The sequence below is a fragment of the Calliopsis andreniformis genome, chromosome 1 (genome assembly GCF_051401765.1).
Source record: "Calliopsis andreniformis isolate RMS-2024a chromosome 1, iyCalAndr_principal, whole genome shotgun sequence".
Classification (NCBI taxonomy): Eukaryota; Metazoa; Arthropoda; class Insecta; order Hymenoptera; family Andrenidae; genus Calliopsis; species Calliopsis andreniformis.
In genome coordinates, this window is record NC_135062.1 from 12,808,956 (window position 1) to 12,829,879 (window position 20,924).

Below are 20,924 nucleotides of genomic sequence, written 5' to 3' on the forward strand. Positions count from 1 at the left end.
AGTATAGTAATCCAATACTTTAATTTGATATGAGCAAGATTTCTAACTTGTCTACAATTTCTTATATCTTTTATCTCTTTGGTAAGCCAGTGATTTACCAACTTTTTCAATAAATAAGATCTGAATCTATCAGAAAGTGAATATTACACTTCAGAACTTCACTCTGCGAACACTTAGTCGAAGAATATCAGACTTACAATTCAACATCTTCAAAACAGAAATACGCGACTTGCATACTTATATCATCTTGCTTTACAATAACTACACTTTACTTACTTTATACTTTAGAATAATAAAAAATAAATAATTCGACTTTTTAGTTACCATTATCTAGAGATAATTTTCCATAATCGCAGATCAAATCAGCCTGACAACACTCCTTCCCTCAGCTTCAACATCTAAAATGCGCATTTTGCTCAGCTTCGACTGCAACTTGTCTAAATTCTTTGAAAAAAAGTCGCTCCCCACTTTCCTCCATAGACGCGGCTTAAAGTAAGGTGACCATCTTTCTGAACTTGAAATTCGGGTACGCGGGAAATTTAAAATTTTTTCTCTTGCTCCAAAGTACAACTACCACATTATTTATTCTCTCCTGAAACACAACATAAAAGTAGACAAAAAACCTTCAAACTTTTCATCAACCTATACACATAAGAAGACTTACTAACTAAACAAAAATCAGTCTCAATCTGTTACAATCTTAACTCACTTTTTAAACAAAGAAACTTCACGTGACAGTAACATGTCCCAAAAGTTCTACGTATTCTCGCAATTCGGAAGAAACAGGAACAGAGTAACTGAATTCAGGACGAAAAAGCATCCCAAATATTAAAGAACCTCGGATAACAATAAGAAAATCCGAGGTTATTTCGAAAAATTCGTCTCGCACGGTCACCTCACTCAAAGCCTCGCAGGTAGAGTGTCTCGTGACGGCAGGTTGAGAACCCCCCGAAATGTTTCGCAGCCCGGACCCGAAGGCGATGTCCAGTACAGCGCGCTGCAAGGAACAGGGCTGCCTTCGTTGTTGTTATTGTCGCCTTGGTGGTTGTGTCGTGTCCATTATCTCCCACGGCGTTGCGCCCTGTGATTCCACGGTGACGTCGATCCTCGCATAGGAGCAGCACCTCGGTACGAGCCAAACGTGTCTGGGGAACGCGATACCCCGCGATTACGTGCATCGTTATTATTGCGCCCGAAGGTGGGCGCGCGCGCGCGCCTCGCGCGTGCACATACTCTCCACACACGCTATATACATTATATACTCGGAGAGGCGCAACGATCTCTCTCTCGTGGCCGCCTGCCTCTGTGTACATACCCCGTGTGTTTGCGCGCTGGTTGAGCACCGTGATATGTGGAAAAGTGCGAAGTGAACCGAGAGGAGGAAGGAGAATAGTCGAGGGCGCGCGCGCGCTCGTGTGTGCGAGAAAGTGTTCGTCCCTCTTAAATGTCCCGCGCCTCCTGGACGTAACCGAAACACGAAAGTGTGCGGGGTACAAGAAAACCGGGGGGAAAAGTGGAAGACGGTGAAACGGCGACGCAAGGAGTGTTTCGCCAACGTTTGGGAACGGGGCACGTCTCTCTGTCGCGCTCGCGTGCTCCGCGGAGTCCGTTTGTGGCCGCCTCGGTCGCGCACGGGTGTGAGTAATAGAAGTGGCAGGTAGAGGAACATCGGGACGTGAGGTGTGCGTGTATAAGAGCGCGAGGCAACGAGAAGCGGGAAGCGGCGTCGGGAGCCCTCGCTTAAGGTGGCCCCCGCCGACGTTGCGTACCGCCTACGACGTCGCGACGCCTCGTGAACGTCGGCTGTGCGGAGCTGCTGCCTCGGACCAGTGCGACCAGTAGACGCGGCTTTCACGAAAATGCGATACGAGTTGTTAGGCCGCCTAGCGTAGTATATCGCCTAGCGGCGACGGGCCCCCAGAGAGAAGCGGCGGAAAAATGGCGTCCGATAACGAAGCCTCTTGCGCGAGTGACCCAAATTTCGCGGTGATCTGCTCGTTTCTGGAGTGCTTCGGGAAATCCTGCGGCATCGTCTATCCTGATATCGCCCGCCTCCAGGAGATGCTCGAGAACACGCAGGAGGGTGAGTAAACTCGAGCGTGCATACGTGTATGCGTACGAAGGAGAGAGCGAGAGGGAGGGAGAGAAAGAGAGAGAGAGAGAATCACTGACCCGCCCCCGCGAGGCCAAAAGTCTCGCGTGCGATATTATGTGTACGCAGGTTTTTACGTTTCGCGGTTTGTTTTTACTGTGAAGCTGTCCATCGCGATGCTCCCCGCGGCTTCGGTCGCCTTTGGGAACCGATCGGTTCGAATCGACGAGTAAACAAGGATACTCGTGCGACTCTGTTTTTATTTCCCTTTTCCTTAATGGGAATCACTGTTTTTTTTTCTCCTGTAGGATTTTCTGTTATTTGTCCCTCTTTTCGGAAACTTGTTGCTTTTGATTTTGGTGAGAATTGGTCTGGGATGATTTGCGAATGTTTGCGACGACGATTCATCGGTACGGTTTGGTGGAACGTTATTGACAGTCGGGTTCGATTTGTTTCTCTTTCTGCTGTTGTTATTTTCTCCCGTGCTGCCACCTCCCTTGTCAACGTCGGTTACACGTGATTACGAGTTATGAATCGTCGAACTTCCGATCCGTACTCTATTCACATTTTTTTTATGCTTTTTTTTGCATATTTATCTAGGAGGAATTCGATGAAAATAATTTATCGATTATTAGTGTGTAAAAGTTTGAAATATTCTAGCTTCAAAGAGCTTGTAAATATTAATTTTGTTTGAATGGTTCTTTATTGTTTATATGTGATTTCGTTTTCTTTATAGTACCACAACAGTTGATAGATCTACACATTAAATTGTTGCGCAAAATACGTAAAACAGTTTCACCGGAAAAGTGGGAACGAGCATTGGCCAAGTTCTGTCACACGTATTCTAATCAAGATGGATGGGAACTCGAACGAATTGGTTACAAGAAAGCCCGTATTGCTGTCAAGCTACGTTTACTTAAAGTATATATACTTGTTATGATGCTATATACCTGTTGTTATTAAATCAGATTTATTCTATATGAAGAATCTCTGTCATTGCAGGTTCTTTTGGAAGCACAATTTGATTTGAATCAAAAGTTTAAAAATGAGGTGAACAAATTAGCAGCTAAAGAGTTACGTGTAGAACCATTAGGAAGAGATAAGTCTGGTTTATCGTATTGGTGTCAGCTTGATGAAGAGTGCAATTTAAGGGTCTATAGAGAAGATTTAGACGAAGAAAATTGGGAACTTGTAGCTAAGTAAGTTTTCAATTTGTATGAATTTCATATTTCCTAGTAGTCTTTAAATAATATTTCAATACATAGTTAACAAGTTGTTTGTAAACACTAGGGATCGAGAGGGTGTTGTTAGCCTCATAAACACTTTAACCAATGGTGAAGATGGAGATATTCCTATCAACGAGGATAGTAATAGCTTAGAAATTTCTGAGAAACCTATTATTGATACTGGTCAAGTAACAACATCACCAAGTCTGGAAGATGAAGTTGTGCAAGAGAATGGTATCCATATTGAAGGTCAGGATGAGAAAGAAGTAGAAAAACATGAGAGAGAAGACTTTAGGGATGAACAAGAACATGATGCTGTTGAGGCTGATAATGTTGAAGAAGAAGTGGAGGGTGATGATGAGGGAACGAATGATGAAAGTTCGAAACAAAATACTGAAGAAGATGATTCTCAGGAAACCATACAAAATCATGCAATAGAATCAAATTATACTGGCACACCTCTCTTAGTGACATCTTTAAGGACTGTGAATGGTAAGGTTGATGCATCTTCAGAAAAAGAAGCATTTCAAGAAAAAGAAATAAATTTGCTTAAGGAGACAGTTAGTTCTGGTGCATCTGATATTAAACCTGTAGAAATATGTAAATCTGAAGAACATACAGAAACGAATAGTTTAAAAGTTGATCCTGAAGAATCATTGCCTCTTAAATCAATTGAAATACCTGTTATTACATCTCCTCTTAAGTTGGTAAATACTTCTGAAATAAAACAAATGCACGAAGAAAAAGTAACTGGTGGCGCAGCATCGATTGGTACCGCATTAAACGTAACAAAAAAACACGAAGATACAATGGAGCAAATGGTAAAACCACTCGATAAGTTATCCATCAAAAATAATCTTTCTTTTCCATCAGTAGATTTACCAACAACTCATGGTAAATTGTCTGTGAAACCAATAGATCAATTGGCAGCAAATCTTGTTAGGATACAATCTGAAAAGCTCGATAAGCCGAGTGGGATGAAATCGTTAGAGAAAATAGCGGAAAATTTAGCAAGATCAGGCAGTATTGTAGGAAGCGTAGTAAATGGAGAGGACGATAGATTACCGCAAGATTTTTGTGCAAGAAGTCAAACGGATAAAGCTAACGCTCTCAGAGGCCACAGAGGTATAGACCTATCTACATCGCCTAGGGGTTGGGAAGCCGCTAACGAACAAAATAGGCCAATGGATTTCTCTGGAATCGATTTATCTAGTCGAAAATTTAATAAGAATGTAGATTTACCCTCTCCTGGATATAGAACACAAGATTTTCAGCATAGAGAAATGGATCTTAGTACGAAGAAAATAAACAAACCAGAAGTTGCAAGCTTACCATACGATGCTCGGGCTGTGATGATGCGTAATCATGCGATGGTAGCAGATTTAAGCAAAAGACAAATGCCATTTCCTGCTTATGAAATATCATCTGCTCCGTACCATAATGCATCGAGGATACCTAGTAAAGAAGATCACAGATTACCAAATTATACAATACTGTCAGATCCAAGTAAAATAGCAGCTTTAAGGATGAACACAACGCCGGGAAAGCGTCCATTGGAAGGAGATGAGATGCAACAAGATATGTTGAAAAGAATAAGAGCAGCAGATATAATACCAATCAGGGGGACTATGGATAAGAGGTCACTGATGAGTACCAATTGGAGAGACGAAGTTGGTGAGGCCACTGAAGGACCACTCATGATGATCCAAGGTGAAGGTTCTGGCAGTGACTGCGACGCCGTGAACCCTGGTCTTGGCGAAGCAGTAGAAGAACCCATAATTTTTTTTTATGGGGAAGGGTCTGGGGCAGAATGCCAAACCGGTAACCCTGGGGATAATACGTCAGCTGACAATAAAGAAACCAACGAATCAAAAAACGAAGCTGATTCTGCTACTTCGTCTTTATCATCAAACAAAAGCTCAACCGAAGGCAGCCTTATGAACGAAGTGTCTTCTGGGTCGTTAGTAGCAAATAAAGGTATCATAAAGTTAAATAGAAATTTTCCTCAATCCTCTGATAACGTGAAGGGGAATCATCAAGTTGTAGGCTCCATGCAAGAAAAGCCAAAGTTCAAGCCAACATTGGGCGTGCAAATTATACCCAAAAATAGTAGCAGTACAGTGAAAAGGCTATCGAGATGGGACGTTGGAAAACCTGAAGAAAAACCAGAATGTGACAGTAGTATCATATCAAATGAAAGAGACATATCACAGAAAAAAAGTGAAACTGAATGTGAGGATTCTACTAGCGAAAATCAAGATGTTAATGTAGATGGAAATTCTGTAAATCTCGAGAGTGCGACGTTAAAAGAGAGCAATGTAGAATTAGAAACTTCGAAAGAGAGCGCAGGCGAGACTTCTACTGTACAAAAGCAAAATATTACTGTCCAAGATTCCATCCAGTGTGATTCATCTATATCTTTATGTCAAGCCGATACATCGGAGACACTTGAATCTTGTACAGAAACTACGTCCCATAAAAATCCTATCCAAACTACTTGTGATTCTGACAGTATAGTTTCACATGGGACGAGCACTTCAGAAAGAGTAGATAATGAATGTAAGCCAGTAGCCGCGTCTCCACCAAGATTTTTTTTTGGGCCCAATTGCATTTCGTATACGTCAAGGTCTGATATATTTGAATCACAGTCTGACCATGTAGTTTCAACAACTATACAATCTAAACCAGATACTTTGCAATATGAATGTGTTTCTTCTTCGAAACCTGTCGAAGACGTGATCTCTTCTTATAAATCTGACGATTTCGATGTTACGCAAACGAATAATAATTCGTTGAAGCTGAAATCATACACGCCTGAATCCGATAAGTCGCATTGCGAAAGTGATGATAAAAATAGAATAAAAAATAATGAAGAACCAACTACTGCATGGGGACAAGCAGTTTCTACAAAATACTCAAAAGAAGAAGAACACAATGTAACATCGGATACAGAAACAAATTCCTCCAATTCAGAATCAAAATTAAAAAGTGAAGAAGACATCAAAATTTGTAGTACAGATTCTGTACAGGACCCTATTTCTAGTACTGAACATTCAACAAACGAATGCTTGAAATCTGAGGGAACAGAAATATTGGATACGATTTCGCAACCTCATAGTACGAATGATTTAAGTAAAGATGATTTAGACACGAAATTGAGAAGTACGACACCGCCTGTAACAGAATTTAAATTGTCCACTGAGTCAACGCAACATGAAACGCTACCACAAACTTGCAGTACATTTAACGAAGAATTACAAAATGAAAAATCAGAGCCTGAAAACAGTGGTATTAAAGACGAAAAATTGTCGAATTCTTGTTTAGAGGATGAAGTGGTTGACACTAAATCTTCTGATTTATTAACGTGTGAAAAAAATGAATCAGAAATGGATTCAGTATCTGTCGGTCATTCAGATTCCCCATCTCTTGTTCAGAGTTCAGAACTGGAAGCAAAACCTGAAAGCCAGTGCTCTGAATCTGATAGTGCAAATAGAGCAGATGTTACTACTGATCAAGAGGTGGATAGTTCAGCTGGGAAAGAAGAGCTTGTTTCTGAAAAAGAATCGCATTTATCGATGGAAAGCTGTAGCGAACAGAATGATAAAAATGACAGTGTTTCAGGGTTTGATTGTCAAGATCGATCGATAGATGCTGATGATGAGAAAAGCGAAAGTCAGCTCGGCTCTGATCCTGATCAAAATAGTGCAAAAGGTAATACTGGTACTCAGGAGGAAGTTTCAGGAGATTCCAAAGAAACGGGAGAGGAGACGGTGGTTGACTCAGCTGTTGAAAACTCTGTGCCTGATGTTAATACTGAATTAGATTTTGCAGAGAATTTTGCTGTTACTAGTTCAGAATCGATTGAACAATGTAACAAAGACGCGTTAGTTCCTACCATAAGTAGTTCAGATGATACTTGCATTCAAGACACTTCGTTTTGTGAAGGTGTCAAAATGCAATTAGACTCTGAAGGATCGTCCTTTAAAGATGAATATCCTATGTACAATGTATTACCAGAGATAGTACCTGATACAAATAATTTTAAACCATCCAAATCTGATACTGTTGAAACTACAAAAGAAATGGATTTATCTAACTTAGTTCAACCTGCAAGTGAAATTGAGAATGTTGTACTGAAGGGCCAGAGTTCCTGTGTTGATGAAGAATTGAACAAAAATATTAACGAGAAGCCATTGGAGCCTGAAGAATTTATCGAATCGCAAGAAGAGAAAACATGTTCAGAAAAAGCTGTATCTAACGATAAGGATATCGATGGTAGTTCGTCAGAACTACATTCATCTTCTGTTAACGAAAATGAAGTTACTTTATCGGACGTTGTTTCTGAAACCGAAAAAACCGAGAATGTCGATCTTGTAAATACTCAACAGGAACTACCTGATACAGCGATAGAATCCACGATTTCGGAAAATAATGATGTGGATCAATCTGAAGATGCCACTGTTCAAGAAGAAGAACAGCAAGATTCAGTAAGTAATACCATGGAGAATTCAGATAATGTAGAAGTAAAAAATGATATTGCTGAAAAATTAGATGATGAAGAAGTAAAATCTAACGAATTAAATGCAAATCCTGCAAATTCTGAGGAGTTTGTAAGTGAAATTAAAACATCCTTGGTTGCAAACTATGACAGCAGCGATTCTAATGATGGCAGCGACGATGTTTTTGAGCCTGATCCAGTTGAATCTACCGAAGACAAAAATAGCTGTTTCAATAATTTGGAAGAAACTACGATTGATAATAGGCACGAGAAAAATGAAAACTCCGGTGATGCAGTTACGAAAAGTGAGTCATTATTTAATGAAATACAGAGTACATTGGTCAATGAACAGCAAACAGAATCGTTAATGGAAAATGACATCAAGGAAATGATGAATGAAGAAATTGAATGTAAACAAAAACAAATAAGCGATGAAGAAAAATCTGGCAAAGAACATAATTGTGATGTTCTTCAATATGACACGAAAGATGCATTAGTTACACCAATAAATGAAAATGAAGTGAATGATAATCCTAAGGAAAATGATATTACAAAATTGGTCAACGCAGGAGCATTGTCTGATTCTTTTGAAACAGATTCTGAAAAATTGTGCAATGAAGTAAATAAAGAATGTACGAATTCAACAATTAAAAAAGTAAATCAATTGTTGGAAATTGGGAAAATTGAAGAAGCAAGCAAAAATTTAGTTCCAGAATCAGAGAACTTATCAAAGTTAGTTCCTGAACAAGTACATGATCCTAAACCAGAAAGTTCTGCAAATGAAATTGAAATTTTTGAGCAGGCTAATGCAGATATTCAGTCTAATGATATGAGTAATGAAATGACTTATACAGATCTAAAAGAGCAACACATAAAGCCTGTAGAAGAGAAATTAATAACAAATTTGGAAAATGATATTAAATTTATCAATAATAAAGGAATAGAGCATGTAGACGAACTTTCAATTGTAGAACCATTAAAAAAGTTAAAAGAATTGTCAGAATTTAACGACAAGGAACATAAATTTGATATGAATTTGCATGAAGAGAAGCATTTAAATAAAGAATTGTCAGAGGAAGTAGATACAGCCATTCACCCCGTATCAAACCTTTTACCACTGAAATTTGACAATATGTCCTCAGGTATAAATAAATCGGATATATGTAAAAATAATATTGCAACAATATCGGAAGATTTCAAGCCTATGGATAACTTACAGTTTGTAAATTTTATGTCCGAGAAAACTGAAAATTTGAATGCTGCAGAAAATTATGCAAAGCATAAAGAATCCCTTCAAAGCATAAATAAGGGGATAGAGTCTTTTTCTGAAAATATTGTTTCAAGTGCCAATGACAATACGCCAATTCTTAATTCACTGGAAGCTCCATCAGAATCAGCTATCCTAAAAAACGATTCTAAAAAAGAGGCTAGCAAAAGATTGAGCGATGTCTCGGATATTCAAGATGTCCCTCCATTTAAGTCAAAGCCTCTATACATGGAATCCAATGAGCAAGTATTAGAAAATTTGACAAGCTCCAAAGTGCAATTGGATAAAGATTTGGATAATTTTAAACAGGTAGAAGTACCAGTCAATGAAGTTAAAATAAGCGAAGATGAAGTATCCGATACCACTGTACCACAATTGATAAAAGATGAATCGAATACAGATACTAATGCAACAGGTAAGATATTAAGTGAATCTGATAAGAAAACTACTGACACTGAAAACGAAGAAAAAAAGGAGAGCTCAGAAATTCAGAGTATCGATGTGAAAGCAATTTCTATAGAATCAGATGACTCCATGGGTGTAGACAATGAAAATTTATTTAACGCAACTTGCGAAGAGATCGATCCTCTCGCGTGTACTGACGAAGATACGCTAAAAAAACTAGCTGATGAACAAACTGACACGTCTACACCTAAAATAGGTATACGAGTTAAGCCTGTCTCTGAACTCGTTTACGAGGGATGGAAATTAGATTCTACAGAATCCCCTAAAGTTTCTCGTAAACGACGTAACAGTTCGCACGACTCGAACTCGGAAGATGGAGGTACGAAACAAGAAAATGAAGAAATGATGGGTGGCAAAAGAATCAAATTACGAGGGAAACGTATACCTGACAAGCAATTACGGAAATCTGTCGAGGAAAGTCGTGTTGTAACGATAAGTTCGGAGGACGAGGCGGCTGTGAAATGTAGTCCTGAGAAATCGGAAGAGCAGGATGTTAAGGATGCTAGCGATGACCAAAGTACTACTCATTCAGTTGCGATCGAGAGGAAAGCAAGGGGACGTCCTAGAGGAAGACGAAGACGTGGTTATCGAGGAAGTACACGTACAATTCGTCCAAAACACTCTGAATTTCAGAGTAATCAAGTTTCGGAGGTATCGCCTGAGATTCATCTTGATGGTACAACTAACAGTGATCCTTTGAGCATGACACCAATTTCACAGAAGAAACGAAAAAAAAGTGAGTGTTCAACATTACTTTATCGTATTACGAAGTATTTCGAGAGTACATTAATAACAAAAATTAAATCATTTACAGGGAAAATGGTTTTGGGTCTTGAAGTAGGGAGAGACATCGCTGAAGAACAATCTGGGTTAGCGCAGGACGAAACACCTGTTAGGCAGTCTAGAAGAATTGCGCAATTAAAAATCAAAGAAGAAGCAGATAAACGAAGAATCGAAGAAGAAGCTTTAAGCGAGAAGAAGGACAAGAAAGACTCCACGGAGAAAAAGAAAAGAAAAAAACAGAAGGTATCATTTTATTTTATATGACTTCTCCGATTTATTTTGAATATATTATAACTGTTATGATTTATTTAGCCTGAAAGTGAAGAAGAAGTCGTGATAAAAGAAATAGAGAAGGAAAAGAAGTCTAAAAAGAAACGTAGAAAAAAGAAGAAGATGTTAGCCAAATTTAATGAATCAAATCCATGGCAAAGTTCCTCGGGTTCCAGTAGCGACGAAGAAAATGAAAATGACGAGGATGAGGACGAAGAAGAAGAATTAGAAAGCGAAGGCTCTCTGCTTTTCAAGAGCGATCATGAATTTTCACCAGAAAGTGACCTTGAAAAGGATCAGGAGTCTGAGCCATTAAGAAGAGCTAGGACCGCGCCAAAAGGTACAGCAGAGATTCATTCATAGACTTAACATTCGCGTTGAAGCATAGTAAATAAACTTTGTTTTTGCTCACAGCTCAGAGTGACGTTGAAGAAGCAGACGATGAATATGCTTGTCAGAAATGTGGCAAAGCAGATCATCCAGAATGGATACTTCTTTGTGACTCTTGTGACAAAGGATGGCACTGCTCTTGTCTCAGGCCTGCGCTTATGCTCATACCCGAGGGTGATTGGTTCTGTCCTCCATGTCAGCACGTAAGTGAACCACTTTAATTTACTATCTAATCCAATTTTCTTACCACAGCTTTAAAACTTATAAAATAAATTGCAGAATTTACTTGTGGTTAAATTACGAGAAAGTTTAAAGACGTACGATCAGTTAGCTAAGAGACATGAGAATGAAGTTTTAAGAAAGAAACGACTAGCGTTTGTAGGCATTAGTTTAGACAATGTTCTTCACAAGAATGAACCACAGCATCATGAAAAAGAGTCGAAAACATCTAGCCAGGAATCTGATAATGGTAACTATAATTTTAATTCTTCTTTTTATGATATAGCAAGGCTGTAAGAGACTGTACTTGTTAATTAAATAATCTTACATGCTTGTCTTTTATAGAATCTTCGTCTGCTTCCTCTTCTTCGAGCTCAGAAACCTCTAGTAGCGAGGAGAGTGAACCTGTGTATCAGTTACGTGAAAGGAGATGTGCTAATAGATACAAATTTAATGATTACGATGATATGATCAATGCGGCAATTCAGGACGATGTAAAAGCTGTTCAAGGAGCTGGAAATCAAGGGAGAGGGAAAGATATTGCAACGATAGTTAACGCTGAAAAAGAAGAGGCGCAGGTAATAAGATTGTTCACCTACACTTTAAGGTGATTTTAAATTGTTTTTAGTTCAAGTACTTTTATAATAATTATTCCAGCTCCACTTTAAAAATGAAGTATTGAACATAGAAGAAACGCAGGAGATAAAAGATAGTATTGACAGAAAATCGGAGAAAGACAGCGACGATGAATATAAGATTGAAGGAGAGGATTGTGTTGACGAGGAAGAAGAAGAGCAGAAAAGAGTAGTGAAGAAATTTTTGTCGCGTAAAAAGCATCGAAAATTGAATAGTCTTGATATTAGTAGCGACGATGATCCAGAAAGTGATGAAGATTTTAAAGGTACAAGTTCGGAAGAAGAGGAAGATTTCGACGATCATTTGACGTCTTCTGACGAAAGCACTTTCGCTGATGTGAAACGGCGCAGCAGAAAAGGAGACTCAAGATCAGTACGAAGAAGTACTAGGACTAGAACTACACGTTATGAAGGAGACTTTAGTAAGTGTAATAAGTAAAAAAAGAACGTTTTTCCCTTTATTCTTTATATCCTTTTATCATACAATTTAAAAAATTGTGAATGATTTTATTTACAGTAGACGACGATAGTGAAGAAAGTGATAGACCAAAGAGGAAAAAGTCTCGATCAACATGGGATTCTGATAACGAAGACAGTGACAATTCGTGGCGGCAAAGAAAGAAAAAGTAAGATACTGTTATTAAATAATAAAGTGAAGTTGTGTAAGTGTATTATAACCAAACTTTGTTCTAGAAGTAGAACTATACAAACATCGAGATATAAGTCATTGACGAAAACAAAAAGTAGAAAGAAAAAAAAGAGAAAACGTATTATCGAGTCTGATAATCAAAGTGACAACGATGAATCGAACGAAGAAACAAGAATCGAAACCCAATATGAAACTCAACCCCAATTAGAAAACAGCGAATCTATAATACCTGAAGGATTAGATATCAAACTTGATAATGGGAATGAAATGAATGAAAACAAGGATATTAGTCAGACAAATGAGACAAATTTAGCGGAAGTAAGTACGGTACTGCCCAATGTGCCACCTACTCTGCCATTAGAAGAAATAACGCACCACAAAAAAAAGAAAGTAAGTTCATAATTGTAATTTAGTTGAAGTAATTGCATTGTTCTTTTCTGTTCATTTTTTAAATCTTGTAATTTGTTACAGGAAAGCACAGTGAAACCAAAGAAGACTCCAACTATTCGAAGAAAAGTAAATTTTATTTCATTTTTTTTTCTCATTTGACTCGATAATCTGATTTTACAAGTTTAATTGCGCTTTTAGATCATTTATGGTGGCCTTCCGGATGAAAATAAACCGGAAGAGGAAGAAATATTAAGTAGACGAACTCGAGGGAGGAAAATTAATTATCAAGAGGAAATAGCGTCAGATAGCGAAGAGGTAAAAACCGAAAGTAAAAATATAATATTTTCTAGATTAAATGTGAAAGATGAAATCCTTCACAATGTTCATTGTAGGAGTTGAAAAAGGCATTGAGAAGAACCGGAGAAAGTGAAGACGAATTTGTTGTAAAAGAGGGTGAAGATTTGGATGAAGATGCTGAAAAGGATTCAGATTCAGGTAATTTTCAAGACGCGCTAACGTTCGTCACTATTTTTCACTTATAACTATAATATTAATTAATAATATCTTGTAGGAGACATATACAATCCCAAAAAAGATGGTCACAAACTCAAAACCAAATCACCAAAAAATAGGAAAGCAAGGAAAAGCAAAAGTCCCGGGGCTAAACGAAAAATGGCAAGCGATGGGGCGCCAAAGCAGAGGAAAAAACCTGGTCCAAAACCTGGCAGCAAGAATAAATCACGAAAACAAAACTTTCTCATCGGTTCTATGATCCAAAGGAGAGACGATCAAGATCTAGACAAAGACATCATGGCCAACGTTATGGACAATCCTATAGGAGACATGGACTCCAAACTCGATGACAATCTTTCAGAAAACGTAGGATTGAGTGGCACAACAATGTCAGTAGCAGGTTCCTTCACCGGAGATGTTCCAGAAGGCTCTCTGACGGGACTTGGACCAGGTGCATTAGACGATTTAGACGAAGAGCAGTTGGAACAGATGATGATGGAGGACGAAGAATATGGCAGACGGCAGTTAGAACTCGCGGCCATTGAAATAGCAAAGAAAAAGAAGAAAGAAGAGAGGGAAGCCAAGAAACTAGAGAAAGCTCGTTTGAAAGCGTTAGAAATACTAGCAGCGGAAAGGCAGCGAGATCCAAACGCGCCCGAAGGGACCGACGGAGAGGTACCAAAGAAAAAGAAGAGAGGTCGACGCAGCAAAGCAGAAATTCTCGCAGAACAGATGCGCAGGGATGGTGCTCCGAATTTAAATACCACCACTCTGTCGGCTACTATTTCCCCAAACATCCCAAGCAACATGTCACCCACTATGACTCCAAACATGTCCACGATCATGACGCCCGACGCAGAGAGACCTGGCGAAGGACACATTCCCATGATGACTGGACCAGATGGACAGCTTTTCCATCCTGATGGATCTCCTATGAAGCCCAAAAGAAGAGGGCGTGGCAAAGGCAAAAAGACTCTTGCCTTGGAGGCAATTCGAGCAGCGGAAGCGGCAGCTAAGGCCGCCGCTGAGGCTGGTCTGATCGGCATGGGAACCGACTCGAATCCAGAGATGAAACCTGGCGACATACCGAACGTGCTGCCCACGCCAGGCAGCAGCACTTCCGGTTCAGCGCCGTCCACGCCGCCGGCTGGTATCGTCTCGTCCCAAGGTCCACCGTCTTCGCAGACTCCGACTCCGCAAACGGTTTACCCAACGATGCCACCCAACAACCAACAACAGTCTTCCGTGATCACCAGAATGCTCCAATCTCAGCCTGTGTCGAGTAGTCCTCAGTCGTTCTCGGCCGCAGCCGCGGCGATGGGGCACAAGTACTTCGGAGGGCCAACCACTGGCAGCCAGATAATGGCTGGACCCAGAACGGGCTACGAGATGCAGCCACGCGGAAGAATCCCATCGCCATATAGACAGCCTGGCCAGTCGACTATACCGCCTCACTTCGCGGCAGTGAGATCAGGAACTCCGCCGATGAGAATGAGAGTGCCTGGTCCACAGCTGTACCACACGCCTCATCATCCAATGGACCCATCTCCATCGGGTGGTGGGCCCATATCGATCAACAATCGAGACCGTAGTTCTCCGTTAGGGCCTGGACCTGCGATGATTCCGCCTGCTGCTGGAAGTCCCCTGGCCAAAGGCGGTCCAACACCTCCTCCCCCTCCTCCTTACGTCAGAGGACCCCCTCCTCTGTCGAGGTTCGCCGATAATCCAATGGGCCCCAGGCATCAAATACCGCCTTTCACGAACGCCTCTCCAGTGAACCACAACCTGCAGCAACCATCGCCACCTCCCAATCGACCGCCTGGGAATTTCTCACCGTACCATCCCCCGCCGCCTCCCAATTACCATTACGGTGCCTATCCACCTCCTCCGCCAATGTCCACGGCAGACGACGCAGCTGCGTACCAGGGCTCCCCTTATCCTGCGGATCATTTCTCTTCCCCCGCGGACAATCAACCTCCCATCCAAGCCCCGCCGCCTCCGCAACACCCTCCGCCTCAGCAGCAAGCGCATCCGAATGACAGTGGTGCTGGGAATAAACAGTACGATGAAGAGGGCACGGGGGAGTTCGGTGGTTTAGTGTCGTACTTTAGTAGCCAGAGAGAGGACGATCTAGATTCGTAGCATGAGTGAGATCTTGGCCAACCCTGAATCGTTGAGTGGGAACGATGTTAGGACGCGTGGCGGGCAGTATGGTTTTGAAAAGCGGCCAGGCCGAGGGTCACAACTTTTGCTCGAGAGGGACAAGTATGAGAGAGAACCGTGGAAAGAAGTTATTATGTGAAACGTGTAACGTAATCGTAAATACAAGTAGGTATATTAACGTATACATATGCATAAAAACTATGTGTCGGGGCATTGGAATGTTTGGAATAATAATGAAAGAAAGACTATTTGCACTATGACGGTGATGTACGTTCTAGCGTTATTTTATACAGTAATACGTACTCGTAACAGGTTTTAAAATGTAAGGGAACGCGTAGAGTTAGAATCGTCTTCCTCTTTGACCTCTTAAGCAAACAGTTGTCTGATATCTTTGCGCTTTTAGATGCGTGAGAGAAGGGGATATGATTGACGGCGAAACCGCATCCAAGGTTGGCCAAGCGAAAAGGGAGAGGCGGTAATAATTATTGTATTACTAATGATGGAGCCTATTTCCTAAGAGTTGTAAGCTTTTTGTAATTAGTTCGAGTTTGATTAAATTTATATATATATGAAGCAAACGACCACGTGCTAGTAGCGATGGAATGTAGGTGAAAAAGAGAAATGGTTACGTTTGCATTAGGGGAAGGAAGGATTACACACACACACACACAGGCACACAAAGATCTGACCAGAATTTTAATCTATTATCTGTTTATTAATATTCACAGATGAAGTTGCGTGCACAATTACTTCCGGAACCGTTGTAGATGTGTAGGTGTCCTTTCTTCAGAATATACGTTTGCTATTGGAAGTGAAGTCGGTCTTTTAGTAGTGATCAGAGAATAAAAAGAAGAAAGAGTTATTGACAAATTCGGACTATGTGCCGTTGTTACGTGTATATATGTAAATACGATAAGTCCTTTAGATTATATTACATGTATTATATATGAAACACAGTCACGCAGAATAACTATGAAGGAAAAAGAAAAAACAGAGGAAAAGTGAATTAGTGCAAAGGGCACAAATGTAATATTTAAATTAAAAGAAAACGAAAGGAAACGGCATCCGATTATAATAAATTAACAAATGGTGTGAAGACTACTACTATATAATTATTATTTATAAAAAAAAAAGGAAAGATTAAGAATTTATGGATAAGTAGTATATTGTATTTTACAAATTTTACTTGATAATTATATTAAAAGGAGAAAACGCAAACAAACATTGAATATAATAGTTATATTAGAGAACAGGAGGCTGCTGAGTCCAATCCTAAGAAAGTGTGTGAGAGAATGAAAGAGCGAGAACAAAGCGTGTAGATAATCGGCAAATAGTTTACAATTGGAAAGATTTTTATTGTTCTATCGTGGCGTGCAATTACACAAATTACATAATTATATATGTATCTACGTGTTAAAAAGTGTATATGATTTTTCAGGCATGTGCAACCGTATTCATACAAATTAACAAATTTTTTTATTTTTTACTTTTTTTTTTCTTCAGAGTTTTGTTTTTTGAGACGCTTTTCAAGCTTTTAAGGAAAAGGAAAAATATATACACAGAGTTATATATGTATAATAAAGTATACAAAAATTAATTATTGTACGAATATTTCGTATTGTATAACATTATGTGCTAGACCCAAGATTAGAGTTGCTCGTGCCTACAGTACGGCTTCAAAAGATTCGTTTGTTGAATTCTCTTTTTGAATCAGAACGTTCGAAGAATATCTTAAAAATAGATGCTTCTTCCGTCGAGAAGAGAATTCAGACTAAAAGAAACCGATTGGTATTTAAGTGATTCACTGAACAGATACGGTTACGCGTCAAATAAAAATATATATATATATATATATATACATATTCTGCAAAAAATGATTGTGTGTACAATGTTTACGTTCGACGACAGCCTCCTGCTCTTTGATCGAACCGCAAAGCTGGTAGTGTCTTTGCGCCACAAAAATCATGTATCTGTTTAGTTATCACACGTACGCGCATACCTAATATAAATAGAAGTTATATAAATAAAAAAAAAGAAAATACATTATCTTAGGATTAGCTGCTTGGAATAGTTTCCTTTTAACTTCGTCGAAGAATGTTTAAACGAACCGAATCGAACCGATTCTACCCATAATTACACACCGCCGTATAACGTTGATAGAGAGAGTTTAACTATTGCTAATTTTATTACTTTTTACACACCTATACGATATATTTTCGGTTATACACCGTTTAATGTACAATCTCTCCTATTGTCTTCTTTAAACGTAAACGTGTGTCTTCGGACCGTTCGTTGTTGGGGTGCGCTTCAAGGAAAATACGAACTCGCGTTATAAAGTCTCTTATACATTTTTATAAAGTATCTACGTTCCGATTTTTTAAATTTTCGATAAGAAAACAATCAACAGTGAACACTTCTAGCGGAAAGGAAAGCTGAAGTTTTTCGATATGTCCGAAGACTCATTTTTTAAAACGACTTTTAATCTCACTGAACAAAAAGAAATAGAAAAAATAACAATAAATTATGCAAAATCGATTTTTTCAGAAGATATATATATATATATGTATATATACATTCATATATATTTGTATTGCTTTTATGCATGGCAATTCCGCATTTAGTGGAACTCGTATATTTCGTACGAAATATATTTGTGATAATACAATGAATTCGATCTCAAAAGTTGGATAAACGTTTCTCGAACGTCAATCTGATGTAGCTCTCGAAAGGAGTGCGTGTTATGTTTCTGCATGTGTACAGAACATTTTTCGCATTTATGAGTGTTTCCTTGAAACGTAAACTGACGAAGTGTCTTGTCGAGGCAACAGTAAATGTGGTGCAGTTTAGCTTTTCTTTTCATAAGGGTCTAGACCAAACGCAATTATTATATTACATGTTGTAGCCTAAATACAAACATTTTGTAATAAAATTCAATATATTGAAATAATATTATAGGATGCTTTTCTTTTTCTTCGAAATATTCAATTCGACATTGAAACAGTTTATTCATATTTGTGTTATTTTATAATGATATAAAACTTTGATATTACATATATGCCTCTTTTCGTCGATGTATTTTAAAATAAAAATCAGAAAGTTATTTCTATTTAACACAGCATCAATGTCAGTTTTACATTATAAATAAAAAAAATACTATCATAACACAGTATATAATCTATTCATCATCGATAATGTTTTAAGGCGATTATGTATCAAGTAATTGTACATATTTTTTTGAAAACGTTCAGAAACTAAAACATATTAAACATATTTCAAACAGAAATTTAGCATGTCGTTACAGTAAACAGAATGATCCTCTTTGATACATTGTGCAAAGTATTTTATAACAATACAATGATTCTGAATTAAGTATACACAGTGATTGTACTGTAAATGAGAGAACTTAGGACAAAAGTTGCATCTAAGTCGCTGTTTTGGTATATAACACCGAATATCATTTGACGATCTTCACTTTATTATGAAATATCTTCTCATCGGCAGGGTTGACATCGCCAAACCTGGCTTTCCGTTTTTCTATTCTAGCTTCTAATTCAGCCTGAAATCACACACAATAGTAAGAAATACGTACTACAGATACGCGATTACACGTAATTTTATTCAATTCATTACCTTCTCCATTAAAGTAGAGACGGACGTGCCAAACCTTTCCGCTCGTTTCTTTAAAACTTCATAAGTTGTGTGCTGAAAATGCACACAATAAGAATTGAATATATAAAAAGATAGACTGTTGTAATTCTTGTAGAGCTAATAATGCATACCACAGGTGTCTTTACAGATGCAGCTGATTTATTATTTTGATTATTAATACTGAATCTTGCAGATCTGGCTTCTTTCTTAGCAGCTTCTGATAGGGGCACTCCAAATTTCTTAGCCCTCATTTCTAATCTCTAGATAAACATATAATAGATTACATTAACATATTATCTTGAATTTAATAACTTTGTTATCTGATATAGATTGCTAAGCTAGTAGTTACCTCTTTGATACCAAGCTCTGATAGTTTAATTATTTTTCTTTCAGGAGGTGCAGTCTCAGCTGGTTTCCCGTCATTTTCAGGTTTCTCAGACTGCTCAGTCTTGACTTCTTCAATTACTGGTTTACGATTTAAAACTATTTTTTTTGCACTCACATTACTCTCTGTAGATAATTTCCTTTTTTCATTAACTTCTTGTGAGTCAGGCTTACTTGATAATTCTTCTATTTCTTCATCCTACACCAGAAAATAATATTTTTTTTATACACTGTTGAATAAATATTTATTAAATCTATTATAAACTTACACCAAGAACTGCATCTTCATCTAAAATTTCTTCTGCTGTTTCATCTAACGACAGTGCAGAATCTAGTGACACAAAAACATTGCTCTATCAATATATCATTCTTCGAAGAAAAAAATATAAGTTCAGACCACATTCAAAAACATATACCACCATGAATTGCTAATTGCAGCCTTTCAACCAACTCGTTTTTGTTACCAGTAGTTGGGAGTCCCCTCTGTTTCAATTCGATTTTCAAATCTGCAACCTATCATTAATATTTATTTAAAATTATGTATCAACTGTGCTGTTCATTCTAAATAATATTCGTATCTCATTAGGCGGGAATCGAACGTATACTTGAAATACTACACACTTTTACTAAACTTCGATAATAATATACTACGATTATACAGTGCAATCATACGTAAAACATAAAAATGAATGTAATCGAAGTAACTTTAAATTATACCGAAAAAAACTACTTCTTTCGATTTTGAGGTTATCTTCCCGGGCATATGGGATTACAGCGATAGAATATACACGAGTTACCTTCATTTTCGAAAGTTCAGTAAGTCCCTTTTCATAAGATGAGTCTGCCATGGTGTACCTGTATTATTTTCTCTCAACCGATTGCGTTTTTCGGCGTTCGATTAACATGTCACAATCTTTCCGCGTATAGTCTTCAGGAATCAGAGAGTAAGCAAATCAAATCGAACCGCACACACTATAGAAAGTTCGATATCACTACCACTATCACAGACGATATAAGAGCAGAAATCGTCTCATAGATTTCCATAGCATGAACCGCTGTCTCATGCACCGGTCTATAAATTTCAAATAAAATCTACAATCTCAACGATACTCAATACAAAAATAATTCACATAAAACTGCATAAAAGGTCCAGGATTACAAATAACAAAATAAACGCATGAAAATACAAATTTATTTCATATTCCATAGAAAATAGTCCCGGAATAAATAAATAATAAAAGACATAGAGGTGATAGTAATCGTTGAAAACCAGGAACATTAGCGCCCCTCGCGCCCTGTGTGGTAAACCTAACCTCATCGAACATGCCACAG

At 38.4% G+C, this 20,924-nt stretch overlaps 2 protein-coding genes across 6 annotated transcripts; one reads left to right on the forward strand and one right to left on the reverse strand.

Moving 5' to 3' along the window:
• Positions 1-1,684: 1,684 nt before the first annotated feature.
• On the forward strand, positions 1,685-18,726 carry LOC143181362 (uncharacterized). Of its 4 annotated transcripts, none has more exons than XM_076381751.1 (16): positions 1,685-2,083; positions 2,829-3,013; positions 3,095-3,291; positions 3,383-10,284; positions 10,363-10,574; positions 10,644-10,941; positions 11,016-11,194; positions 11,271-11,460; positions 11,556-11,788; positions 11,868-12,267; positions 12,366-12,471; positions 12,542-12,884; positions 12,966-13,010; positions 13,083-13,199; positions 13,277-13,379; positions 13,456-18,726. In XM_076381751.1, exons 1-16 carry the CDS (start codon positions 1,939-1,941, stop codon positions 15,537-15,539), a joined length of 11,739 nt encoding a protein of 3,912 aa, XP_076237866.1. In that variant the 5' UTR covers positions 1,685-1,938; the 3' UTR covers positions 15,540-18,726. The 4 variants fall into 4 exon arrangements, with proteins under 4 accessions (XP_076237866.1, XP_076237862.1, XP_076237859.1 ...); XM_076381747.1 differs by having other exon boundaries at positions 1,686-2,083; positions 12,539-12,884; XM_076381744.1 differs by having other exon boundaries at positions 1,689-2,083; positions 12,363-12,471; positions 12,539-12,884.
• On the reverse strand, positions 18,094-20,712 carry LOC143181459 (SAP domain-containing ribonucleoprotein). 2 transcript variants are annotated; one of them, XM_076381855.1, is made up of 7 exons: positions 20,390-20,712; positions 20,012-20,105; positions 19,862-19,923; positions 19,558-19,791; positions 19,340-19,468; positions 19,191-19,262; positions 18,094-19,116 (listed from the first exon to the last, which is right to left on the reverse strand). In XM_076381855.1, the coding sequence occupies exons 1-7, from the start codon at positions 20,438-20,440 to the stop codon at positions 19,015-19,017; spliced, it is 744 nt and encodes a 247-aa protein (XP_076237970.1). In that variant the 5' UTR covers positions 20,441-20,712; the 3' UTR covers positions 18,094-19,014. The 2 variants fall into 2 exon arrangements, with proteins under 2 accessions (XP_076237970.1, XP_076237962.1); XM_076381847.1 differs by having other exon boundaries at positions 20,009-20,105; positions 20,390-20,704.
• Positions 20,713-20,924: the final 212 nt, after the last annotated feature.